General features: G+C 32.0%; 3 protein-coding genes and 1 long non-coding RNA gene across 8 annotated transcripts; 3 read left to right on the top strand and 1 right to left on the bottom strand.

Annotated features, from left to right (window-relative positions):
* The first annotated feature begins 1682 nt into the window (after nucleotides 1–1682).
* On the top strand, nucleotides 1683–4552 carry LOC123921111 (zinc finger CCCH domain-containing protein 12). The gene is made up of 2 exons (XM_045973521.1): nucleotides 1683–2860; nucleotides 3959–4552. Exons 1-2 carry the CDS (start codon nucleotides 2017–2019, stop codon nucleotides 4234–4236), a joined length of 1122 nt encoding a protein of 373 aa, XP_045829477.1. The 5' UTR covers nucleotides 1683–2016; the 3' UTR covers nucleotides 4237–4552.
* A 2272-nt stretch (nucleotides 4553–6824) lies between these two features.
* Nucleotides 6825–14101, top strand: LOC123923703 (uncharacterized protein At4g17910). The gene is made up of 16 exons (XM_045976421.1): nucleotides 6825–6981; nucleotides 7096–7159; nucleotides 7243–7288; nucleotides 8256–8377; nucleotides 8544–8617; nucleotides 8761–8836; nucleotides 8919–9008; nucleotides 9697–9770; nucleotides 10099–10186; nucleotides 12195–12321; nucleotides 12400–12504; nucleotides 12586–12712; nucleotides 12799–12850; nucleotides 12943–12987; nucleotides 13685–13783; nucleotides 13870–14101. The coding sequence occupies exons 1-16, from the start codon at nucleotides 6926–6928 to the stop codon at nucleotides 14020–14022; spliced, it is 1398 nt and encodes a 465-aa protein (XP_045832377.1). The 5' UTR covers nucleotides 6825–6925; the 3' UTR covers nucleotides 14023–14101.
* A 2747-nt stretch (nucleotides 14102–16848) lies between these two features.
* LOC123923091 (transcription factor bHLH71-like) lies at nucleotides 16849–20240 on the top strand. The gene is made up of 3 exons (XM_045975732.1): nucleotides 16849–17722; nucleotides 18863–19297; nucleotides 19837–20240. Exons 1-3 carry the CDS (start codon nucleotides 17252–17254, stop codon nucleotides 19936–19938), a joined length of 1008 nt encoding a protein of 335 aa, XP_045831688.1. The 5' UTR covers nucleotides 16849–17251; the 3' UTR covers nucleotides 19939–20240.
* A 3219-nt stretch (nucleotides 20241–23459) lies between these two features.
* LOC123882463 lies at nucleotides 23460–26221 on the bottom strand. 5 transcript variants are annotated; one of them, XR_006799823.1, is made up of 5 exons: nucleotides 25904–26221; nucleotides 25712–25770; nucleotides 25482–25543; nucleotides 24541–24672; nucleotides 23460–23946 (listed from the first exon to the last, which is right to left on the bottom strand). It is a non-coding gene; the product is annotated as an uncharacterized LOC123882463 (long non-coding RNA). The 5 variants fall into 5 exon arrangements; XR_006799821.1 differs by having other exon boundaries at nucleotides 25953–26219; XR_006799824.1 differs by lacking the exon at nucleotides 25482–25543 and having other exon boundaries at nucleotides 25949–26216.
* Nucleotides 26222–27917: the final 1696 nt, after the last annotated feature.

Genomic DNA, 27917 nt, shown 5'->3' with positions numbered 1-27917 from the left:
TCTTGATGGGTCTCAATAACATATCAAATGATTTTCAAAAAATTTTAAAAAATTTGTGGATGATCCGTATGATATAAACTTTCAATCCAACAGTGAATTTCGTAAAATTCATATTCGGTAGATCACTTATCCACGGTGGATCACTTGTGAAGGTGGTCCACCGTAGCATTAGCCCATTAATTATAACCAAAATAAGTAAAATAAGCAAAATGCTATTTTCACATAACTATTTTTTAGATTTATTTAATAACTAATGTATATAATGTATATAGTCAATAATATAGATCAGAAATATTAATTTTTTTTACTAACCAGATACATTAATTATTTAATGATGTTTTATTATTTATACCCTTATAATAACTAAAGTGTTCATTAAATTAATTTTGTTTTTCTTAATAACAATAAAATTAAAAATAACTTAACATATTAATATTTATTATTCTTTAATCCATATGGAAAACTCTAAAACGATCAAATATTTGGGATGAAGGGAGTAAACAATATTCCAATTCTCCATGTATTTCGTTTGACCGAAGGAAATGAGGAAAAATAAAAATATAGAAATCAAAGAATGAATCTAGACTAAACACTAGTCCAAATTCATTCATTGGTTTTTGTGTTTTCTTCCTTTTTTTCTTCCCTAAAACCAAATACTACTCCGTCTCAAAATATAAGCAAAAGGAGGTCAACAAAAGTGAATGTATCTGGACTAAATTTTAAACCAAATACATCAACTTTTATTGACCAATTTTTGCTTATATTTTGGGACGGAGGGAGTACACCATAAGGGTTTGGTCTAGTGCTCTTAGAGGGAGGTAAATAATTGTCGTTATAGTGCTCTAAAAGTTTTAAGGTCTTCACCATCTTGAATTGGGGCATCATCATCTCACCCTAAATGCTTGAAATTTTTTTAAAGAAATTCTACTCAAAATTTTTGCTTTTATTTTTGTTTCCTTGAACCATTGTCTCAGAGTCACTATTTAGCGACTCATACAATTATTATTACAATGGGTTGATTGATACTTTTGGATTGTGATAAGCTAGGGCTTGGGAGGAAAAATAATTAAGGGCATATGTGGGAGCGATATGAGTAATCGATGAAGGAATATGTTGTCGTTTACACGAAATTAACTAAAATAAAAACAATAAAATAAATTTAAAATTGGAGAGAAAGAGTAATGTGATTTTTTCACACAATGGTCCACCCCGCCTTTATAGAAGTTTTAAAGCAATGTGATTGATTGAACACTATTCACTACCTCCCACGTGGCCAATCGTATTTGGGCTCTCAACCATCACAAATAAATAACGCCTTAGCTTTGCCAAATGAGTTGTTCTGCTTTACCAGTTTAGAGAAAAACAAAATAAACTATTCACGGTGGCCACTAGATTGCTTAAAAAAAACTCTCCCCCTACGACTCTTTCCCCCCTCAATTTTCAATTTTACCCTTGAATAAAAAGTTCATAAAGTATTTTTCGAAGTTTTTTTAGTTCACATTTGAGAAAAATTTGAAAAAAACACATTTCAAAATTTTTATTCAAGGCAAAAAAAAAATCGAAAAACGCTTTCCGAATTTTGTTTGCAAGGGCAAAAAAGGAATTTAGGGTAGAAAAAATATGTGAGGGAGGAGAAGAGAATTTTTCAAAAATAAAAATGGAAACATGTACGATAAGTAAGTAGACCAACAAGACATTGCAGTTCCATTACTCACTCCACACTTCGGTCCTTGTCCAGGACTATTATGTGTAACTCAGTTCCACAAGATCTAGTTAGTTCTTTCTATATCCAACTTTTTTTAAATTTATATTTATGCATTTATTACTTGCCTAAATAAATCACCTACCCCTTTCTTCCTCTTCACCGTAAATTAAATTTTTCTTTTTATTATTTTCATTTCTATTCTTCTAATCTCAACACGTGTTCAGACACACTCCTAAGAAGTTTCACTTCTTTTTCTTCCAATACACTCAGACAACAAAAAAAAAAAAAACCGCAGTTAGGGTTTTGTAATAATGGATTACAACCGAGACGGCAACGTCGTTCAAATCATCACCTCCGGCGGCGGTGGAGGTGGTGCCGATAGCTGGTCAACCGACCAAGCCGATTGGGCAACGGAAGATGAATATCGTTACTGGAACGGAAATGAAGCCGGCGAAACCACGCCATCTTCAAACTCGAATTCCGAGATACAACAACGGTCAGGAAGCGAGCCGCCGAGTAAGAAATCAAGAAGCAATTCACAAGATGGCGGATCGAATCGAGCGAAAGCAATCGGGAAAATGTTCTTTAAGACGAAACTGTGTTGCAAGTTTCGTGTGGGGACTTGTCCTTATATAACAAACTGTAATTTTGCTCATAGTGTTGAGGAGCTTCGGCGGCCGCCGGCAAATTGGCAGGAGATTGTTGCTGCTCATGAGGAAGAGAGAAATGTGCTTGAGCAGCCGAGGGAAGAGTTTCAGATTCCGACAGTTGGTTCGAGTACTTTTGTTGGGGAGAGTATGAATAATAGGTCTTATAAGGGTAGACATTGTAAGAAATTTTATACTGAAGAAGGTTGTCCTTATGGTGATAGTTGCACTTTTCTTCATGATGAACAATCAAAGAATCGCGAAAGTGTTGCTATAAGTTTAGGTCCTGGTGGTTATGGTGGTGGTGGAGGTGGTAGTATTGGTAGTGGTGGTGGTGGTGGTGGTGTTAGTAGTAGTGGCGTTGTTGTTGTTGCAGCTGGTGCAGCGGCCGCTGGAAATGGACCTAATTTGAAGCCTTCGAATTGGAAAACTAGGATTTGTAATAAGTGGGAGATGACAGGGTATTGTCCCTTTGGCAACAAATGTCATTTTGCTCATGGTGCTACAGGTATGATCCATTTCCATGTTATTGCCTTTGTTTTTCTTGGAATTTTTATGATGATGCTTTTGTTATGTGAGTTGATTGAAGATTTATGTTATAGAAAATAATAATTGCATTCTAGAAAAGATACTCGTGTAGTAGAAATGTTCCCTTTTGCACAATGAAAAACATAAAGAACTTAATTTACAACAGAGAAGGGTTGTTAAAGTTTCCAAGTATTGTTTCACTTCACAATGAATTTCCTTTCCTTATTTGTGATTACTTTAATACTTTTCATATGCCTTGTATGCTTCAAATATCTAAGGCTTCATTTTCTGAATAAAAGAAACCCTATCTGCAACAGATGAGAAAATAATAGTTTCATTTCATGAGTGTTCGTGGGTTCGGAATGAATAGATGACAGCTTAGAACTAATCTGTTTTGTCAAATAGCAGTGCTACAACGCTATCGTGTGGTAGAATTTTAACAAACCGTTATTTTTCTGTGATACATGATTTAGTACAAACTGTTGTCAAATGGCGTTTATAGTAAAACACTATAGGACAATAGCATAGTGAAATTTGAACAAATTGTTATTTTTGCGATCTGCAATTGACAGCACTGGATCTAATGCAGATACTTGTAAGAAATCAAAGCTTGCACTGATGCAGCTTTTGGCAATTACTGTGTTTAAGAAAAGGAACTTCATTGTTTATTCATTGGAGTACCCCTTGTACTCCTTATTTTATATAATTCCTCTTTGTTGTTTCAAAAGAAAGGAAACTTCTTTAAAAGACATGCATACTAAGGGATAACATTTGAGATAAATGATTATAATACCATTTCATACTTTTGTTGTGTTGGTGTTCGGCCTTGTCCATTACATGCATGTTTGGATTAACAAAATTGTTGTGGCACTGTGATTTTGTTAAAGCTCCAAAGTATAGCTTTTACCAAAATCGCGGCGAGGCACCATGATTCTACCGATTTTATGGCCAATCCAAAAAACATGCACATTCAAGAACATTTTGTGATATTGAAACATGAGTGTTTTAATGGCTTAAATTGATTATATTATATATCAAAATGACCTATAAGCTATTTTTATATATATTGTGACCACAGAATTACACAGATATGGAGGTGGGCTTATGGAAGGAGAAAGCAGAGACACTGCTTCTGGTGTTGCGTCCGACACAAAACAGGGGGTTTTATCAAAAAATCATGCTGATAATGTGGTTGCATCAACTCCTGTTGCTCAATCAGATGTTTATCATATTGGAGTCCCTTCACAGAGGCCTTCCATTGTGAGCCAGAGGCCAGGACAGAGAGCTCATCAGAAGTGGAAAGGTCCAGATAAAATCAGTAGGATATATGGTGATTGGATCGATGACTTCGAATAGAGCTACAATAACTTATATTCGCAATCTCTGAAACTTTGAAAATAGCTGATGATGAGGGCTTATGTAATCACCATGTAGCTGAATACACCATGATTTCCATCCCCATTTTGTTATATTATCTATTGTCTTATGATCCTTAGCTTCCAGCAGTTGTAGCACTTGCATTTATGTTTGGTAGAGGATTCATCCTTTTGAAGTTTTTCTTTCTGAGGTTTGAATGTAACAACGGCTTCCTTGTATGTGCATCAGATTGTGTCACAATTGTTCTTTTGTTACCCCATGTTGGATCTAATTTAAGATTCTGGTTTCTATTTTATTGTCGGCATTTTCTTCCCCAGGCTTTGGTAGGGTTATCAACAAGCTAGAAATGATAAGGAACGTTGGGGTCTTTTTATCTCACAAAATTTCCATATGCTATATATAGTTAATATTTAATAATAATCCTAATCGCTTATTCATCGGAACCTGATTATTTCATCCTGCAGCCCCAACATACAAGACAGACCCCACTGCACTAGTAGCATTCACCCTCACTGTCCTTATCCTATGCTTTGTGTACTTTTGCATGTATTGTTTTGCAGGACTTTTCCACACTTATGCTTTACAATGCATGGCCTCAGAATCCCTCGTTTGTCTCTCACCCTTCTAGACAAATTCTCAACTTTGCTCTAAGCCTTCATGGAGGACGGCTACAAGGAGAAGAGTTACAACTTAGTATCTGCCATTTGCGTGTTGCTAGAGTTTGAGGACTGTAGCATGCTTTGTCTCCTAACCAGTTGTTATGTTTTTCACCAAGAACAAAAATGTATTGACCTATGGTGACAAAATATAGTGCTAATATAAGCTGTTTAGTTTGTTGAGCTGTAAAATAGTTAGTTAATTTTTTACACAAGAATGTAAGTTAGGTTGTGTGTGTGTGCGCGCGTGTGTGCCCGCGCTTCTTGTACACTGATTTCATCAATAAGAAATCTACCCTTCTAACTTCTCTAAATTCAAGTTTCATGTCTATTGTTCAAGTTTTTTCACCATCTATGGAGTCTAATTTTCAGAGCTCAACGCTTGAGCCCTGCTACGCATATCTCTTCTATGTTACGTCTCTTTGTTTCTCTATTGCTTCCGTTTCGATCATAATGCCATGGGGTCGTGCGAATGTGGGGTAAATTCCACTGGCACCTATACTCATTGATCCTCTGTCACAAAACCCATTTTACATTCATCCCAATAATGAAAGTGCCACGTCCACGCTCGTTGCACCACCTCTTGATGGCGAGAACTATCATGCTTGGTCATGGTCAATGATGAAAACCATCATCATGAAGAATAAGCTTCGTTTCTAGAATGGTTCATGCCCGGTGCCAGATCCGTTTGATCCCATCTTTGAACCGTGGATCAAGAGCAACAATCTTGTCCTTTCTTGGTTGATGAACTTTGTCATTCCTACTATTTTTCCTTATGCGAATAAAGTTCGTGTATCATCTCTTCGACACAATCTCCATGCTTTTCGTCGAGAATCATCCTTAAGGGCTTTTAGGAGGAATTAGAGTTGTACCGTCCTAGTTCCAACTGTGCTTGTCCGGTTCCTTGTTCGTGTGATGCAATGAGAAATGCCAAGAAATACAAGGAAGAAGATCTCGATCTTCTTTTCCTCACCGGATTGGATGCCAATTATGTTATGGTGCATTCTCAAATCTTGCTTATGGATCCATTTCCACCTTTGAATTTAACATTTGGAATGGTTATCCAACACGAGAGTTTCAATGGTGTTAGATATTACTGATGATCAATACGATAGGAAAAGACTCGTTTGAGAACTTCTTTTTTCTTACGAGATTATAGCTTACTTTTATAAGTTTATAGCTTACTTTTATAAGTTTATAGCTTAAAACTTAGTATAATTTATTATCTTTTCTCTCAATCTTATCTTTATCATTTTGTATAAAAAAAATTAAATATTAATTAAACATTTATTTTCATGTCATTTCATATTTACAAGTTAGTTCAACCGATAATTTTACAAAACGCTATAAATTCAATTAGGTAGTTATTCCTATATGCTACCAATAATTCATTGATTGAATCCAAATCAACACATTCGGCAACTAAATAATTCAGATCCATAAAGAGTAAAATTATTCTAAAAAATAAAAAATAAAAATAAAATTGGAAAAAAAATTGATTTGTAGGTATAATTGTAGGAGTGGCATAATTTTTTTTCATAATATTATTATTATTATTATTATTATTATCATCATTATTGTAACCAAAATAAATATTATTATTATTATTATTATTATTATTATTATTATTATTATTATTTCATGATCCATTTCCATAGAGTGCATTTGATTTTAAAACTGTTTCTGGTAACAGACAAACTGAAATTCTTGTCCCCACAAAATCATATGAGCAACTCTTTGTCCTTAACAAAAATTGTCTAAAATATCAAAATAATTTTTTTGTCCACCAAACATCATACAACACAAAGTTTGATCGATACCTTAAATGTTTGTCCTTTGTTATTGTGTTTTATTTTGTCCTGTTTTATGTTTTTTTTTTTTTTTTGTTGACAATTGTTCTGTTTTATGTTTTGCTGATCAATCAAAGTGGGGATATCCTCGAAAAATGATGAATTTTCTCCTGAAATAATAACTACTACTGTTCGCTGTTTTGGGGTGCCTCGACCGTTGCAATGGATACTCCTCTCCCCAAACCCTCCTTCAACCCCAACAAGCAACTCAAAGAACAGTTACTACTCTCTCTATTTTCCTTATTGTATCTTAATCATAACAATTAGTAGCAGAATTCAATTTTTCATTATTAATTAATTAATCCCCATTTCATTTTCTCTTAATTTCGCAGATTCGTTAGCAATTTGACCGGTTCCTCTTTGCTCGAACTCACGGCTCTTACAGTAACGATCCCTGTAAGTCAATTCTGAATTATAGTCTCAGCTTAAATGTAACGTGATTTTCAATTCTGATCAATGTTTATTTTCTCTTCTTACAGATTTTGGTGCTTATTCGTCACTCATTCGCATCCATTCCTATAACTGGTTAGTTCCTTACAATGTTTCAGTTTTGCATTTTCAAATCTTATAATTGTTTCTTTCTTAATAAACAACTTTTTTGTTAAGTTAATTGACACTCAAATACAACATTTTTTATTTTGCATTTCTCTGTTCTGACGTTTTTGAATTGACTTATTTAAGCATATCTACTAACTTAAGCACTTGTGTGACTATTTTGGGCCCTATTTGGATAAACAACTTATTTGCAGCTTATAGCATAATAAGCGCTTATGTATAAGTTCACATAAGCTATTTTTATAACATCAGATTAAATTAAATTGTTTTTGTATATGCTATAAGCTGTTTTCATAAGCTATTTTGGGGAAGTTGTTTTTAAAAGTACTGCCAAACAGTCACACAAAACTTATGCCAATAGACAAGTTCAAATAAGCCAATCCAAACAGGCTCTTAAGAGAGTTTACGGCATGTACATAAGCTGTTTTCAGCTTATTTTTATAAGCTCTCCAAGATAACTTATGATCAGCTTATTTCCAGCTTATGACATGTACATGCCAATTTGACTTTATTTTATATTTTGTTATAAAAATAGGGCCTCTTTGGATTGATTTGAGCGTATCTATTGACATAAGTTTTGTGAGACTATCTGGGAGAGCTTATGAAAACAGCTTATGATAATTTTCCTAAGTTTTTTTTTGGCTCATTTTCATAAGTTCTCCGATATAGCTTAGCTTATGGAAACAGCTCGTAACATATATAATTTTTTTTAATCATTATTTTATCTTCTGCTATAAAAATAGCTTATATAAGCTTATACATAAGAGCTTATCATGTTAAGTGTTTGTGCTATAAGTTGCAAATAAGCTATTTATCCAAACATGCCCATAGTTTATATATAAGCACTTATATGGTAAGGGTTTATGCTGTAAATGCTTAATTAAGCTGTTTATCCAAACAGGGTCTAAAATCCTATTTATCTCTTTTTTACTTATAGGTGACTCCCTGAAGAAGAAAAACGATGACGCGTCATCTGAGCATAGAAGTTTTAAAGCTTACCTAGCGACATTGACTTTGGATTTTCTTGTCATCGTTGTTCCTATGCTCTTATTTTTCACTGTAAGTGTCTCCTGTAGCATCAAATGTTTTGCTAGCCTAGTTGGTTTTTTTGTTGTCGTCGTCGGGTGGGAGGAGTACATGACAATGAAGCTATGATGCTAACTAGGTTTTTGAATTAAATTACAGTCATTTTGTTTTGTAATTGTTATAATGAACTTGGTGATAGGTACTTGCTGACTGGAGCGATATCTTGGCAAGTTTGTTCACAATCTTAACATTGCTTTATATTGCAGTGAAGAGGTAATCCATAATTGTTCAATTTTGGTTAGCTAACTTCTTAAAAGAACCGAGACTTTAATAACGTAAATAAGTTCGGCCAAAAGGTTTCACACGAGCCATATTTTGATGTTGGTAATCACTGACTTCCATACACTTAACTGCAGGCCTGGTGGTTCATCTCCTGTTTTAGAAGAGCCTAATTCTCTTAGGGCATACATTACTTCGTACAGGGTTATTGTGGTATGAAGTGCGACAATAGAGTTTTTCATTCCATTGTTTTGATCTTAATGTGCTATTATGTTGATAAAAATTATTTTTGCAGATGATTATAACAGTTTTGTGCATCTTGGCTGTTGATTTCAGAATATTTCCTAGAAGATATGCGAAGACTGAAACATATGGAGCTAGTTTGGTAGGATTCTATGACAGTTCTAAATTCAAAAAGTGAAAAATTGAAAGACATGTCTTACCTAAAAAATGTTTGAAAAATTTCATATAATATGTTTTATTTGCTTCTTAATCCAACACTTCTCCAACAACGGCGTGATTCATTAACTTTTGAAGTAGTTTTGAGGGAAAAAAAAGGTTAAGAAGGTAGTTTTAAGTACTTTTGAAAGTCAAGGGGTAGGGAGGTAGGTTCCCAAATTTCTCAATTAAAACTTAGATTATAATGCCAGAGTCTATACGAACAGTTCCCTCCCTCTCATCGAAGCTGATTATTTGGGGGAGCATTTCTCAATTAAAACTTAGATTATAATGCTCGTGGTTTCTTTCGCGAGGTTACTTTATTTGGGTTTCTGGTTCTCTACTATATATAGTCCACTTCTGTTTATAAATCTGTATACTATGTTACGTATCACTTCAGTAATACTATACAAGTAAAGCAAATGTAGGGGAGAAATGGGCAATGGGCGGGGATTTGCTTTTTTTTTTTTTTTTAATCTCTGTTTCTCTCTCTATCTCTCTCTCAAACTGTTTTATAGATTCTGATCTGTACATAGTATTTGGTGCATCAATTTTGTTCTGTTATGTTGCTAACAAGAGGTATAGTCAATAATTTGATTGTTCTGCTGATATTTGACATTACGTTTGCATTGCAGATGGATCTCGGAGTTGGAGCATTTGTTTTAGCAAATTCATTAGTTTCTCGTCAAGCACGGAATATTGCATCTGTGTAAGTATGTTTACAAAATGAATTCTCGAAAATGTGTTTCTGAAATAGAATAATCATGTTTACCTAAATATATAGATGCTTGTTGAGTTTGATTAAACATTAGTTTTCTTAAGTGAACGCATAAGGGAATTTTTGACAAGCTCATACATTAGGCAAATAAGAATTATTAACATGAACATGCTGGTAGTAGGCTTCTGAAAATTGAATTGCTGCTTTCCTAGATGTATTTACCTGCTCTGTAATGACATTGTTGTCTTTTTGAATGAACTTGCACAAATATATTGCATTCTACATTCCCCTGATAACATCATTTATTCACTTTCCTCAGAAACTGGAAGACTGCAATAGTTTCATCTAGTCCACTTATCTTCTTAGGATTTTTTCGTCTTGTTACAACAACTGGTGTGGATTATCAGGTGGGATTATATTCATTGAGATTCTTAGAAATTTCTGTGCCAACAAACATTTTGACATGCATTTGCTAATACTGCATCTTATTCAACTTTAATGAATATAATGACCGATGTGGTTTTGAAATTTTTATGTTATATGACATAGTTCTCGAAGCCCTATAAAATCTGATCCCTATGATTTGTAAGCCTATCAACGCTGATGCCATGCATGATTGGGTGAGTGAGGGTTTTTTTTTTTTTTTTTGCAAAAACAATTCACTTAAAATTGGAAATGAAATTTAATCTTGATTGTACTGTGCTGGATTATTTCATTATTACTTGTAGTAATAGGTATTGGTGGAGTTGAACTATACAAGCTTAGACATTGAGACTGAGTTTAGACTGTGAGATTTGAGAAACGATTTAGTAATTAGCACTCAACAGGCTTGATATTTTTATATGCTTTCATAATTGAATGCATTATATCATTACTAGGAAAATCAAACGCTGTTTCAAATGTACCATTTGGAAAGGGGTGCATTAGTGGAAATAACATTGGAACTGTAAGATCTACACACTTTTTAAATTTTAAAACACCGGTTAGATGGGTAAATTGGTCTCCTCCCCACCCTTTTCCCCCAAGTCCATCTGTGGTTCCCTTCTACCCTTCTTCCCCTACATTCCCCCACTTGTGGGTCGGGGATAGCACCCTCGACCACTTTACTACTCCACTTGTTAACTCCCTCACCCCAACCACAACCACCAAGTCAACCTTATGTTTCCTACTTATATGGTAATGTTGAAAGTGTTTTGAAGTTGAAAGACAAAAACTGTCATCATGGAACAACTTGCTTTAAAAGCTTTTGATGTTTGAAAAAAAGAATCAATATTGATTTGTGATCCTGAAAAATGTCCACAAATTTGGAGTTAATTTGTTAATCATGAAGATGAAATTTTCTAGGCACGCATAAAATTTAGATATCAATTTTTAATGGATGTGCATCCACAATCTGGTTAAGTTGAATATGATCATTCTCATCTATTTCAAGCCCAATGGTTTTAAACTTTACCTTTGGTTACAGGAGTCAAATGAATATTTTTTATTTTCATGCCATTTAATTTCTAAAAATCAAGTCCATTCACTTTAAAAGAATCTATAAATTGGAAAAAATTAAATATAAAAGAGATTGTGCATTTTTATTCTTGGATATGATACATATGCAACCTTAAGTAAGCATTTGCTCAATATTATCCAATCACAAACTTAACATTTTGAAAATTTGGGGCTAAGGATATGACGGAGATAGAAATCAGCGTAAACCTCGACTTCTTCAAAATTGTCCTTATGCATATTATGTACAATGTTTGATTCATCAAAGACAACACAACACACACTCTTGTTGCTTCAGAATAAGTAGTAGTTAGTGTTTATGGTTTTTTTTTCTTTCTTGAAATTTGAACATGGTTTCTTAATGCTGTGTTCCTGTAAAGGGAATGATGAGTAACAAGTTGCTTATGCAATTGAAATTGTGGGTTTGCTTGCAAATGATGAGATTAAGACTATAAGGGGAGCTAATAAAATTGCCACATTAATAGATACTAGAGTGTGGATATATTAAGATAGAATTCTCATTTTGTTATGTAGCCTTTTAACACATGAATAATGAAATACCTTAGTTCTTAGAAGATCTAGATGTAAAATGATATAGTTATCCTCTACGATGTGGTGCAACTTATGTTCTTAAAGTGTTAAAAAATATGAAGAATAAAAAAGAGAGGCCACATGGAGGTTTTTCCAGAAAGATATGTGGTTACTTGTGGGATAGATAGTTTAGTCAGTGAGTGCTTCACATTCAAGAGTCTCATTTAACAACATATAGGATTGTTTGAGTGCTAATTGCCTAATTCACTAGTTCAAGCCATTCTGAAGGAATCCATTATTATGTTTTTTTCTCATTCTTTACAATTTGAGTTATAATTGTCTAATTCATGATGATCTCAAGGAAGCCAGTAATTATTTTTCACTGAATAGGTGCATATGAGTGAATATGGTGTGCATTGGAATTTCTTCTTCACGCTTGCTGCTATCTCGATCATTACATCCTTTATTAATATTCCTCCACAATATTCTGGAGTTTTTGGATCACTTGTCCTAGTAGGTACTTTTTTCTGTCATATCCTTCTGTCATCTTTTTTGAAATCTGTTTTTCTTATCAAATCCAATCTATATTTCAAAGGGTACCAGTTCAGTTTGATGCACGGGTTAAATCATTACTTGCTTTCTAATGAGAGAGGAACGGATATCATAAGTCAAAACAAGGAGGGGATTTTTAGCATATTTGGTAAGGATTGCACTTTGCATTGTTCAATAATGATGTAATTTCACTTTTGTATTTGTTACAAATATCTTGTTTTGTCTTCAGGATATTGGGGTATGTACCTTATTGGTGTTCAGTTAGGTAACTATCTCATCTTTGGAAGCCATTCCTCTGCAAATAGAAGTAGCAGATGGGTTCGAATGAGAGTTTGGATTCTATCAATCCTGTTTTGGTAAAATCTTAATCCCGAACTTATTTACCCTTTTCAATGAAGTCCACAAAATTGAATTTGCACCTTTTCCATGATGCCTGTGTCAGGTTATTAACTGTGCTTCTAGATAGCCACGTAGAAAGAATTTCCCGGAGAACGGTATGTCCCACCATGTTATAGTTTCTTACTCGGAAAGGCTCTCTTTTGGCATCAATGGATGAAAACTAACTAATTCTTGATACTTTATGCAGTGCAACCTGCCATATGTTACTATGGTAGTGGCTGACAATCTACAGGTCACTACCACTCTCACTTCTGTTTTGTTCATTTGGATCGGTGTCTAACATAGTGTGATGGCTTTATAGCTTTTATTGTGGTCATCACTTTAGGATTCTTTTGTTGGCTCTATCTCGATTAGTGTTAATTTATATTTACGGAGTTGAATAATTTTGAAATAGTCTGACATATTTAGGCTTTGTTTGCGAGTTGGATTTTAAAGGGGAGCACTTTGGAGGGCTAAGGCTATATTTTGATATATATTTAATATTTAAAAAAAGTTGAAAGGAAAAATGATAAATGATGGTATAATACTTCGATTACACTTCATTCAAACCCAAACCCAAACCCAAACCCAAACCCAAACCCAAATCGCAAACAAAGCCTTAATGATTGTCTGATTTGAGAAAACAGATTAGTTTCTTATATGATTGTTGCTCTTTGGTTTTCAATTAAACATCGACTTGTATAATTTTTTTATCCTGGTTCAGAAACTTATTCCCAATTGAGGCTATTTAATGTTACAGAAAAAAAAAAAAACCACAAGTCACGGTTTGATTTGAAATTTTGATCTAAGATTAATACTACAGACATCCCAATGAGTACCATAATCTTAATTTCGCAGCATGGCATTTTTGATCTATAGCCGACATTGTAATTTGGCATCTGATTTTGGATTTGATTCGAGTATTTAATCTCGGTGTACCCATTTTTCAGCTATTATCAATTTTAACACTGGCCGATCTTATTCCTGGAAGTAAAACTTCAGTACTTGAAGAAGCATTTAATCGGAACTTACTTGCTACATTTCTTCTGGTGAGCAAAATATTTCGTACTGACTATCATATATGCTTTTTCTATCTAGATTTCATTTTATAATTTCATCGAATAATTTTATGCAGGCAAATCTTCTCACTGGGTTGGTAAACTTGTCTGTTGATACCCTTTCTGCATCATCAACCACATCTCTTTTTATCTTGATTGTCTATGCTTATACTTTATCAACTGTGATTGGAATTGCTGATTATTTTGGTATGAAGTTAAAATTTTGGTAAAGCAGCTACTATATGCTGTACTAATCTGTTGTATTATTGTCATTGTTTATTATAAAGATAAGATTTTTTCTAACCATCATCAGTTGAATCTATAACACGTGTGGCAATTATGATTGGTAGTAAAAGGACAAATCTTATCTTAATGACACTTGATATTAAGGACAAATAATCATATCTCGTTGACCACAAAAAAAAGATTACTACATTTTCCCTGCACTGCACATGTAACAGTATGCAATTTCAACACAGATAGTGATTGACCACTCTGATAATATGCAACTTACAACTCATACTTTGGTGTTTTTATATGTTTGATATGTTTCATTTTCATATCTAGTTGGTTTGTGGCTTCCTTTAAGTAGTTTCAATACAACACAGTTGAACAGTGAAATAAGGTAGGGGTTAAAAGAAGCAACAATGTTATAGGGACAACAGATAGAAGGTGAAAAGAAAGGATGAAAAATGAATTATGGGGATCTGAGTAATGTATATAAGTGAAATGTGAAAGAGGACCTGCATGCTATGTGCTTTTTCGAGAAGGGGTAGCTTACATACAGTCACTCACATGGTTAATTCAGCAGAGTCTGACATATTGGACCATGGTCCTAGCTCCATTTCTGTCCTTTCTTGTGTCCTCTTCAATTCATCACATAATATAAGCCTGAATTCTGCTGTTTGAAACATCTCCATTTTTTAATATTAAAAATCATGCACACCTAGGTAGAAGGGATGATATTATATGACCATAACCGTCTGATCTATAATTGACGTCTAAGATTGTTTATATTACCTTTGTTCATATGTAACATAAACTGGTAGATTGTTTATATCAACGATTGTGATTCAAAACTGTGTGCTAATTTTACAGCAGGCAATCCAGGTCCGAGGTAGAACCTATATACATGCACAAAAGATCACCACATCAATATTGCTTATAAAAAATTGTTTTTTTATATATCCAACGAAGTAAGAGAGATATGAACATTAGAAATTATGAAATGATAACTTATAGTTTTAATTGCTAGATTTAATTTATGTTGTAGTAAATTTTTATCTTAGTCAAGGATTAAACTGATATATAAGGATATATATGATGAAAAATTGGTGTACTTTGTGATGTCACGTGTTTGAAAGAGGTGAATTTGAGAGGGTTTTTCATATAAACTTTGTGGTGGTCCAAGCCGTCACAGTGTTTGGCTTGGTGTCTTAGATTACAAATTACAATGATGAAGTTTCAAGAGCAACTTTGGCATTTCAGTGAGTTTGATTTGATGAAATCATGGTAGATATCATAGTTTGTTATTAAAATCATGGTGACACAAAGTAATTTTGCCAAACTTGATTGCCAATTCAAACATATGTTACTTAACTTCAGTAATTTCATGAGATCAAATGAGGTTAGATTAGGTAAAAGAGTCTATATAGTTGGAGTCTGGACTAACCGGCAAATCCCATTAATTCATTAAAGCCAGTTTGTTGAAATTGAGTTTTAAATGGTAAATCACTCGATTTTACCTTTTATGTATGAATTTTGAGTTAAATCACTTGTAAAATTGAATATGGGTAAAATCAGAGCTGGATTCATTTTTATCTAGTCTAGGCCAAGCTCGGAGCCTTTTCGGATGCAGATTTTTTAATTCACGCCTCACCGCCGGACGACATTCTTGACCTTCTTAGGAGCGACTCATCTTGCTTGAAGTCATCTTGCTTAAATTTAACTAGCTAAATTAATAGCTATAAACTAACTTACCAACTATCTCCATATTGTTTTTTTGCCATAAACTTAAATGGACCAAAGCATCTACTGATTTGGATTTATTTCCCATCAAACCCAATCAGAATAAAACTTAACTAATAGGAACACCTCTAATATTAGTTCAAATGTGTGTATATATGAATAAACAAACACTAAATTTGTACAATTTAAAATGCATACTTATAAACAATTAGTACAGTTTGGATGTGTATTTTTTGAAAACATTAGAATTATTTTAATAGGAGAGGATGGGGAAAGCAGCATCCTAACTAATAATGTACCTTAAAAATCAATATCTACCGTAAGATTATCAACAACCAACCAAAATTGTTGATATTTGACAAGTACTAGTACAATATAGTACACCATAATGCAATAGTCTTTTTTCTAAACTAAACAATTTTTTCTGGGCGGAATAAAATTTTTTATCAGATTTTACTTACTTTACAATCGAACTCCGAATTATTAAGGTCCCTTCTCCTAGAAACTAGAGGGTTAATAAAAGAAATAAACTAAACAATATTTTTTAAAACTAACTAATATGAGAGACACTAATTCTACCATCCACTAATGAGAGACAACTTAAAGTCCGAATTTTTGTTTTGTATACACCATCTAAGCATTTCTAATGGTGATACCAATTTGAGTTTCATACATTACTAACAAGTCGTTCATATAATGCCATGTAATACTTTTACAAGTCATACATATTTTAATTCAATGATACAAAATTATGCAACTCATATATATATATATATATATATATATATATATATATATATATATATAGAAAATATTTAATATGATCTACTAAATAAGCCAATATTCAATTGATGATACGGTACCTTAGATATCTCATTGGAGATGTTCTAACATAAGAAATGACACCGGAAGAATTCAGCCATGATACTCCGAGACAACATAAAATTATTATTATTATTATTATTATTATTATTATTATTATTATTATTAATATTAATTTACTAATTTATAAGAGAATCTTAGGTACAAGAGCCAATATTTGATCATTTTCCTACAAACTCCAACACAGATTTGAATGTGAGGAGTAGCTATTACACAGCATGTTATGTTGTTTTTTTGCTTATTTCTATTTAGATTTGGGTCCACCTTCTCTCACTTGATTAACATAAGTGAGAGTGTATATGACAGCATCTTCAAAATTAGGAAGTGAAGAAACCAAAGCAAAATCAATATCAAAGCAAGGGAGAGTGTGTTTTCGTTTTACTATCTACACCCTACACACACACCTTTCTGATTCCTGAAAAGCACTATACCTTTTTCTGCACTTTCTCACGTGCTGCATATGTTACATTTTTCTTTTCTTCTTAACCAATATTTCACTTCTTTTCTTCCTCTTTGTCACACATCAAAAATTTCACCAACTCTTATATATATTATTATATAGTTTATTATATAGTATATATATAGTGGTATTTTGCTATAAATGAACGCATGAAGATTGAAGATTCTTCTTGTAATACAATGGCTTTGGAAACACTTTCATCATGTAATGAGTTTTCAAATTTCATTATCTATGACACAATTTCTGCAACTCCATTTAGTAGTAATACTAATACTACAGAGTACTCTGGTTTCTTGGAAAACACAATGAACAACAACTATGAGGAAAATATTCATCATGAGGCTACAATATTTGATCATAGTAACTTTTCTATGATGAATAACAGAAAAAGGCAATTAATGGAACAAGAAGAAACAATGAAGGAGATGAATAATAATAATAGTAATAATCAAGTGGTGCAGAGGAAGAAGAGGAGAAGAAAACCAAGAGTTTGTAAGAACAAAGAAGAAGCTGAAACACAAAGAATCACACACATTACTGTTGAGAGAAATCGTAGAAAGCAAATGAATGAACATCTTGCTGTACTTCGTTCTCTCATGCCTGAATCTTATGTTCAAAGGGTATGTTTTGTTTCTCACTTTTTATTTATTTATTTATTTCGCTGTCATCTGGTTCGCAATTTGCTTTGGTACGTGATATGAGTTCAGGTACACATTACCTTAGTATGCCTGAATCCTATTGTTCAAAGGGTACGTTTTGTTTCTCACTTTTTTATTTATTTCACTGTTACTTGGTTCACAAATCGCTTTGGTACGTGGTATGAGTTTAGGTAGACATTACGTTAGTATGCTTGAATCCTATGTTCAAAGGGTATATGTTTTGTTTTTCACTTTTTTACTTATTTCACCGTCACCTAATTCGCAATTCATTTTGGTACGTTGTATGGGTTTAGGTACACGTTAGTATGCCTGAATCCTATGTTGAAAGGGTGTGTTACTATGATTTATTTATCTCACTTTTTCTTTTTGACTCATGAAGATTGTATTTAATTTGTTGTTGGGATTTTTAATTCACATAATTTAAATCATAAATGTGTTATTTCCCTTAATAGCAAAAATGAGGAGATTCATTCTCTTCTCAAATAATGGTGAGCAAGAGAAGGATGAAGTAGTTCATTAATTAAATACTAATATTTAAAACTTTATGACTATATTATATCAATGAGGTGGGAATATTCTAAGACATGCACAGATATGCTGTAGCATTTCCCTATGTTCTTAATACTAGTTTTTTTTTTTTAATTCTTTTTCATCATTTTTTCTTTCTTTTTTTTTTTTTGATGAATTCTTTCTTTTCTTTTGTAAGGTGTAGAATACTAAGCCAAAATTGTATACAATTTACTACTTGTGGTGCCAAACAACGTTTTTAATCACAGCTGTGCTTACGTTTTGGTTCGCATTGTGATTCTTGATTGATACTGTGGATGATCTCCGTAGAATGAGATTGATACAACCTTAATCGTGATCTCAAATCTCAAAAGACATAAAAAACATTAATCTCGCGGTTAAAATTAAATCACGGTATCATTTTTTTTACAACTACCATATAAGTGAAAAGCTTTTAAAATCAAACATGCATGCTTTACAAACATACTTACCAATTGAAAAGCTTCATATACAAAATTCTTCTACATTTTCTAAATGCAATTATTATTTTGGTTTAATTAATTAACTAATATGCAATCTTTGTTTTTGTTTTAGGGTGACCAAGCTTCAATAGTAGGAGGTGCCATAGAGTTTGTAAAAGAGCTAGAACATCTCTTACAATCACTTGAAGCTAGAAAGCTACAACAATTACAACAAGAATTAGCACAACAACAAAGCAATAATATTGAAGATACATCCAATAGTGTTGTTTCAAAACAAATAATGAAACCACCTTTTGCACAATTTTTTGTGTATCCTCAATATACATGGTCCCAAACACCTAACAAATACACATCCAAGACCAAAGCTGCCATAGCTGATATCGAGGTTACATTAATCGAGACTCATGCAAACCTTAGAATTCTCACTAGGACAAGACCTGGACAATTAACTAAATTAGTTGCTGGTTTTCAATCACTCTTCTTCACAATTCTACATCTCAATGTCACTACTCTACAACCTTTGGTATTCTACTCTATCAGTGCCAAGGTATGCAATTTTCCTTCATTTTATATTACGAAAGTAACTAAAATTTGCATCTGTTGCCTTAGAGATTGTTAGGTTTTGGTGAAGTCTGATACCTCTTTATTTTACTGAATTTTCTCTTATATATTTTTTCGTTTTTATATAATATATTTGCCGTTAAAAAAAAACAATATATTTATATCACTAATTTTGTGTCTCTAATATACTTAGCGATGAAATTAATTGGTGGTGGCTCGATTTTCCGTTTATAGATTTTCGTTGCTATTTCAACTTTTTGTAGTAGTATACTACAAAAATGAATTAAACACTATCGGAATAATTCAAATTAGCAAGAGAAACTTAGAGAAAAAGAAAATGAATTGAAATTCTCCGCAAATTTTGTCCTAAATTATTATTTTTTAATTTTTGTTGATTATAATTATTTTTTTTTAAGTTGATTAAATTTTTATATTAGTAAATGTGAAAGAACATATAAATTTTTTCATTGTGCAAAATATTATATAGTATCTAAGGTGTGTTAATTAATTAATTTATTTATGAAGGTTGAAGAAGGATTCCAACTTGGTTCAGTAGATGGCATTGCAACAGCAGTTCATCATTTACTTGGAAGAATTGAGGAAGAAACTTCCCTAATTTGCTGTTAATCTGAGGGTGCATGATTTCTGTGAAGTGACCAAATTAACCCTCAACTAGCATTTAGAGAGAGGGGAACAAAAATAATATTTGAGGATGGCTTGAGTTTTTTTTTCCTTAATATTTTTTTTTTGTTAGTTTGGTGAGTTGATGTATTTAATGTTAACTATAGTAGCTGTTAATTATGCTTAATTTGGTTGCTACAAAAATTCGATAAAATTATAGGGTTGAAACCTAATGGGAAAAAAAAAGCTGACATAGTTGATATTGCTTGCAGTTTAACTTGTATTGTTCATTTCAATGGCCCAATATGAAGGTCATTTTGCAACAAAGGGTACTAATCATTTTGTTTTGTTTTTGAAATATATTTTAGGGTATTTTATTTAGTATATTTTAGTATAAAATATATCTTTAGTATATTTTTTTTATTGAAATAATTAATAATGAATTTGTATTGATGAAAAAAAAAGATATTTAATTAAACATAAATGAACATCTCTCATATATTTTGTTTGAAGTTAGAAGCAAAATTTGAAATCTTGATATTATAACTATTATATATAAAAGAAAATGCATGATATTAGAACATATGTTATATGTGTATTTTGTTATATATATTGAAAATTTGTGAAGTTATTTAACTTAGATATGTATATGTATATGTAAGAGTCAATTGTTGAACCAACAATAAATTAGTTAAAATGATAAGATCGAGTTGAACTTCTTTTAAATAAGTAGTCACAAAATTAAAACTCCGTATCTTTACATGATAATTTTAAAAGAAATTGTCGATCATATTTTAAATGAAAGATAAATTTTACTTAGTAAATCAAATGTTTTGGACTTGAGTTGGTGGTCGGTTAATTAGCGTAGATCCTCAATCTACAAGAACTATATTGTGTTCCCAACGACACACCAAACAATTATTCGTGATCGAATCACTGCATTTTGATTGCATTAATTAATCAGACGCTAATTCACGAATCATGCCAAGATACAAACATCAAATATATTTATCAGGGCCTAATGCTCCCTGCACTTTACCTATATGACGTCTTCAATCCATCGACGAAAGTTATATGCTCTCTAATTCTTGTTAAAGTTTTTTTTTTTTTGAGTGGCAAATAGATAAATATATATATATAACAGATAAAACAGTCAGAATACAAAGTATGTTAAAGTTTTTGATTCTCCTAAAATCATCTCTTGCTTGAATGTTTAGTCCTTACAAATATACCACCTCTTATGAAGTAGCGTCTACCTTCAGTCCCCGTCCAACTAAGTCGTCATCAATCAACTGTAGATCAAGTACTCAATATTTCAAATTAACTATGTACTTTTAGATTTATTTTGGTAGGAAACTTGACATATATAATAACTTTAAACAGAATCATCAGCGACTAATCACACCTATGGAAGACTTTTTTTTAAAAAAATATACCTATGAAAGACTTGTCTTTTATTATATTATTATATTATATATAGGTAAAACAAAACAAAATTAGACCATGTTGTTTTGCTGTGGCTACATTTAAATTTTTTGTTCTTTTTTGGTTATAGATAGAGATAGTAAAATTTGTAAGATGTGGTATGATTTTTGCAGCTAGATAATATAAGCAAAATTTGTCCTTGCTTAATGAATTGGGGGGCCATAAGGACTTACAAATTTTAAAGACAACATTTTGGATTTACTTGGGGTTGCTATCAGTTGTTACCATTATTACAAACACTAATTAGAGGGAACATTGATATATAAACTAAGTTAAATTGTTGTTTTCATTTTTTGAGAACAAAAGCAAAGCTATAAACCCGGGTTTAATTAATCCATACTTTTCTTTAAATGAAAGCGATGTAAAATATCATTATGAATGAATAGTTTTTGACTGATGAGGTTAATTAAAATAAAAATAGTACATGAATCGAAGAAAAAAAAAAGTCAAACTAACTTTGTGTTCCTAGACAAACAGAAAATGACAAAAAAAACTATAGGTATATATTAAATGGGTTTGTCCACATATATTCACCATCCATTTAACCATCATTTTGTTAAGGTGTTGAAATTTTCTTTACAATACATTGGTTTAAAATAATTTTTTTTTTCGTTTTCATCAAGTTTTAAAAACTCTCAACATGAGATGACAAAAAAATGCTCAAAAGTTTTTATGTTAGAATTCAATCAATAACAAACATATACATGCTTTATGCTTTAACATATTATAACATAAGCTTAGTCCAGAAACCAAATAATTATACTACATGTATAAAATTCTAGGATCGGTTACCAAATAATTATAAACATGTATAAAATTATAGGATCAATAAATTGATCTTTACAAATATCTGGATTCATAAGAATAGTCTTTTGGCAGTAATCCTGAAACTCAAAAGGTTTGACGGTTTCTATGGTTCTTCCTCAATCAGTACCCTAATGTCTGGTTTCTCTTTAGATGAGGAGAATTGAAAGTGTTTGCTTACATACGCTATATTGGGGACCATAACCTATATATAGGGTGATGACCCATTATTTTGAAATAGTTCATTCTGACATCCACCCATTTGAACTCATATCCAATTAATAAATTAATTTCTAAATAGAAATCCAATTAGTCGTTTAACTTTATTTAAAAACTTAATGGCTTTTAATATCATAAATAACTAATATAATTAATAAATTAATCTTTTTTTAAGAATTGTTACAGTCCAAAATGTAAATAACTAGTCAAGTTAATATATATATATATATATAACTAGTTCTAGTGCCCGTGCTAACGCACGGGAAACACCGTCTTGTAGTAATTTTGTATAATAAATATCCGATAAATAGTATCCGTAAAATATACCTTAATATCACGAAATTCAAAATATATATATATGGGGGCATATCATATGAGAATGGTATGTATGTATATATGAGAATGATGAGAAAATATTTATCAACCATTAGATTAAAATAGATGGTTCTGATTAAAACTAATTATCGGATATTGAGACCGATGAAGATTAATGGTTTATGTGTTTTTATTGAATACCGTCAATCTTGACCTATCTCAAAAACATATCAAACGATTTTAGATTTTTATAAAACTTAACATAGATGATCTATACAATATAAACATTCAATCAAACAGTAAATTTTGTATTCGTTAAAGCGTTACTGAGCGGTGTAACATTACTCAAATGTTACACCGGTGTAATTTGATCCATATATATATGTATATAGCATGCTAATACAATAAATAGTTGTGTGGATGAGAATGACAATTCTTAATCATATTAAATTAGCCGTATTTTTTTTGTCTGGTGGTTAGAAACTCGATCTCCTGCACAAATAGTGCGATGTCCCTACCAACCGATCTAAGCTCATGGGGACAATTAGCCGTATTTATACACGTGCACCGCAAAGGGTGCCCAGATAACAATTCATTTATATGATTCAATTATATATATATATATATATATATATATATATATATATAATGTACTTCAATAACAAATTTAGACATATGTTAATTCACATAATACAACTACATCATAAAATAACCCTTATGGGACGCTCCCCCTGTTTTTTCTAAATATAACAATTGGAACTTAATTATAATAAAGATACATAACACAATCATTCTATAATATTTACAAAGTTGATATACGCATAGACATAACCCTTTCGGTGCACCCCGTGTTTTTTGAATTTACATAGCTATTAACAATTTTAGTTATGCTACAAATCATATATAAAACGATCAAAAGTAGATCATATGGCTAAAAAAGTTTCAATGCACTTGAATAACAATGAAATATCAAGTAAATGGATTATGATAGATTGCCATTAGCTAGCATTGAGATTCTTCCTAACATCGATTAACCAAGAAAAGTCTCTTATATTGAAAGATGCATCTATCTATAACAAATATGCAAGCTGCTCCTACTCTATATATCTTGCCTATAGTCATTATTGTTTGATAGTATCATGATCTAGTCTTCGGTTAGCAAGCTATAAGCTCAAAATCCAACTTCAACCTCTGCAGAAAATTTTATCAATCAGTAAATTGATAACAAAACAAAAATCTGAGAAATATTAGAACATAATGTTTGAGATTAATACATAAAAAGACTAATACATATCATGAAATTTGTAGATATATTTCATATAAAATAAGACCACAAAGCCATTAATTTTTCATATTGAAACATTTCCTCACAAACACTTAAGTGCTCACTTTCACAATCAAAAAATTAAATCCATCTAATGAGGAGTTTTCAAATACAATCAAGCTATGCACCTCACTAACTCTCGCTATAGTAAGGAATCAAGTTATATTAATGGACACTAACACTTATATTTATTTATTGAACGCAGCAATCAAATTGAAATATACCAACAAAAAATTTATATATTCCAGTATCCCTTGTCCTGCCAATGGTAAGTGCATGACTCTATTTTTGGTATTAAAGTATAACAATGCTTCTAAATTGAGATACCATCAAAGTACTTAGGATTTTCTGGGTAACATTACACCCAATTATTCAATGAAAACATGAATGAAAAAAAAAAACTCAATATATAGCAGAAAAGTTTAAAATCCGATAGAACACAAACAAATTAAGAATCTTACTCAAACTAATAAACGGTTTCAAAAATAAGAACAGTAAAACTTTGGCCAAGACTATTCCAATGAAACACTACAAATCCAGTGAATGAAAAGGAATCCATGAGCCACTATTTGTAGCTTGTAATTAAAGCAGACCTGCAAAGTGTCACACATCGCCGATTAATAAAAGAGTCACACAAAAAATATTCAAGTAAGACATGAAAATGACTTAAAATTGAATTATGACGCATGATATAATATATCTAATAGGACCATCGTGATATTAGTGTTTCTCTTTACATTATGGTGAAATTATAAAAACCACTGCATCTCTCAAAACTTGTGGTGCTCCTCTGATTAAAGGGCAAACAAAACTCAAAAATAAATAAAAAAATATAAAAATGAACCTGTAACACTAACAATCATAAGTAAAGGATTAATTAGTTCGTTCTGCAGTGAACACTCATTTGAGAGAGAGGTTTAAATATGCATTCTACGGTGAACACTTATTAGTTTCTTGGAAATAAATAGATAATCTTCTACATGCATATTATTGTGCTATCTCGAATAATTGGAAGTTCTATAACCAAAATGGAGCTTTGAAATTGTATGAATAGATACATATTTAGTTCCTTTTTAATAAAGTGAGCATATTACTTAAGAGCCTTTAGAACAACCATTGTCTTGTTCATGTGGGATTCTTTCATAAACCTTTAATCAAGAAACATATATCCAAATATGAAAGTTTCTTGAGCTTATAAACAGAACAATGAAACTAAAAACAACTAAAACATTCAAAAAACCTTCCATCAAACCAAACTTTATAAAAAGTTTTTACAGTTTCAACTAAAACATTCTTATGCCAATGTGAGAATTAAATATAGTTTTAACTAAAAATGTAAACTATTAAAGGTAGTCTCCAAACAGTGTTACCATACAAAACCAGTTTGAAGCCATGATTATACCTTCAATTTGATCGACTCTCCAACATCATTTATTTGAACTCTTTCATACTTGATGCTTAAAACTTGTTACCATACAAAACCAGATATTAACATATTGATAAAATAAGCTATGTATAAAACAACATTTGAGGTGCATCATCAATTAGAGAACAAACAAAACCGAAGAAGAAAAAGGGTGTGTCTGTTTCATCTTTCTTTGTTCTTATTTTTAAAAATTATTAATCTCTTACCTCTGTTTGTCTGCTTTTCTCCAGCAATAAAGGATCCAACTTTGAATTCAACAAAATCTCTGCGTTTTAAAAAAAAACAACAAAACATCAAAAAAGAAATCAAAATCAAAACTGAAAACATAGACAGATGAAACAAATGAAACCCAAAGCATCACTTATATACTACTACTCAAATCAGATTAAAATATTAACCCTAAAACTGAAGGGGGGAAATTCAAATTCAAAATTCAAATGTACATACCACAACTCTTGTATTCCAGCCTGGAACCTCTGTGTTGGTAATCACGATTTGGGGAAAAATTGGGAGAAGAGGTTTTGAGAAAGTGACAGGTTTGAGCGCTTTGGTTAATGGGTGCAGAGGAGGGATTTTGGCTTCTTCTTCATGGTTCAGATCTTTGTATGATTTGGGAGGAGAAATTCTGGAACAGTGGGCGTGAAGGGGAGAGGTTGCCCAAATTGTGTATCACGTGTGCTTTGTTTCTTTGGATTCTTGTGAGGGTTTACCATTTTTTTTTGTTGCCAAAAGAGAAAGACCATGTGGTGGGCCGGATATACATGTTAAGTGGAAGGCCCATGTTTGCATCTTTAGCCAAAAGAAGGGGGGGAAATTCAAACATTTAAATTTTACTTCCAACTCAAGCAACCAAGTTGGACTACTCTTAAGTTTAAAATGGTAAAAATTTATTATTTGAATTGGCAAAGACAAAAGTCACTCTTTTATTTTCTTCAAAGTTTGAATTTGCATCCAACTCATGCATCCAACATGGCAATAAAACTAAATATGGAATGGAAATAATATTATTTGATGATGATTTGGCAAGAATGTGGTTAGAGGTGGACAAATAAGCAAAATTTCCCTAACATGGGTTTGGGTTTGTATATTATTAAGATATGAGCAACATGTATAGTGAAAAAAAAATACCAAAACAACAAACTGTGTTCTGGTATGTGTGGTGTTCGCTGTCTAGAAAGCGAACAAGTACAAGGTTCACTTTCTAAGACGTGAATGGATCAAGGAGTTCGCTTTCTATATAGTGAACCTGTCTGTTACAGAATAGCAGAGAAAACAGGAAAGACATTGCACTAAAATTTCAAAGACAACAATTTTATTGATTTTCATTACAACCACAAATAAAATTACATTAGACAGAAAAAATACACCAATAAACCCCAATTGGGGATAAAGTAAATATGGGCTTGGGGTAAAAGTAAACCTGGGCTTAGAGAGAAAAAATACATTAGTTAGCCCCACCTTGTGACTACCACCAAACACTTTTGCAGGATAGGACAGTTCCATTTGTGCATCGGACATCCTCATTTGTGTCCCAATTGTAAGCTTGGTAGGACCTAAACTTGGTAGGACATGTTTCGGTTACTCATATCGTTCCCAATTAAAAGTTCCTCGTCGATTACCATATCGCTCCCAACCATGGTGACAAAATAACACCGGCGAAAGTGTTATGAGTAACTGACGATAAACTATGCGACCGTTTACCGGAAACTAAGAAAAATAAACACAACAAATAAAGTAAATAAAAATAAGAATGAGAGAATGGGGGAGAATGAGTAAAATAAATGGCACATATGGTGCCTATTTATAGAAATCAAAATAAATTATTATTGGTCGGAGCTATGGCACAATCATACACATGATCAATCATATTTGACCACGTATCATTCACTTTTGACTACATGGAAGATCATTTTTTTCATCTGTCGACCAGTTCGCTATGTGGCATGCGAACACTATTCATAGTGTAGCATCCGATCATTGTTTTCTAAGTAGTGAAAGAAGTAAATTTAGAATGCCAAGGGACGGTTGAATGTCACAGGGAAGAAAAAAGAAAATGTCAAACATATTATAAAGTCCATCACTAGGAGAGTATCTTTAATGGCAGGAGTTACTAACTAAAGTTTTTATGGGCCCAAAATATCATATATCATTCGGGCAGAAAAATTCTCTCTCCCCCACCCCCATATTTCTTTTATCCCCCTTAAAATTTTATTTTTGCCATGTATAAAAAGTTTGGAAAATATTTTTCGAATTTTTTTTAGTATAAAATATTATTTTCAACGGCTAAAAAAGTTCAGAAAATACATTTTTGAACTTTTTTCGCATAGAAAAAATGGAATTTCAAAGGGATAAAAGAAATAGGGAAGAAATTTTTTCATTCAAGCAATACACAAGCAACTCAACTAGATTTAA

The sequence above is a fragment of the Trifolium pratense genome, linkage group LG4 (genome assembly GCF_020283565.1).
Source record: "Trifolium pratense cultivar HEN17-A07 linkage group LG4, ARS_RC_1.1, whole genome shotgun sequence".
Taxonomy (NCBI): Eukaryota; Viridiplantae; Streptophyta; class Magnoliopsida; order Fabales; family Fabaceae; genus Trifolium; species Trifolium pratense.
This window is presented reverse-complemented; position numbering and strand designations above follow the sequence as displayed.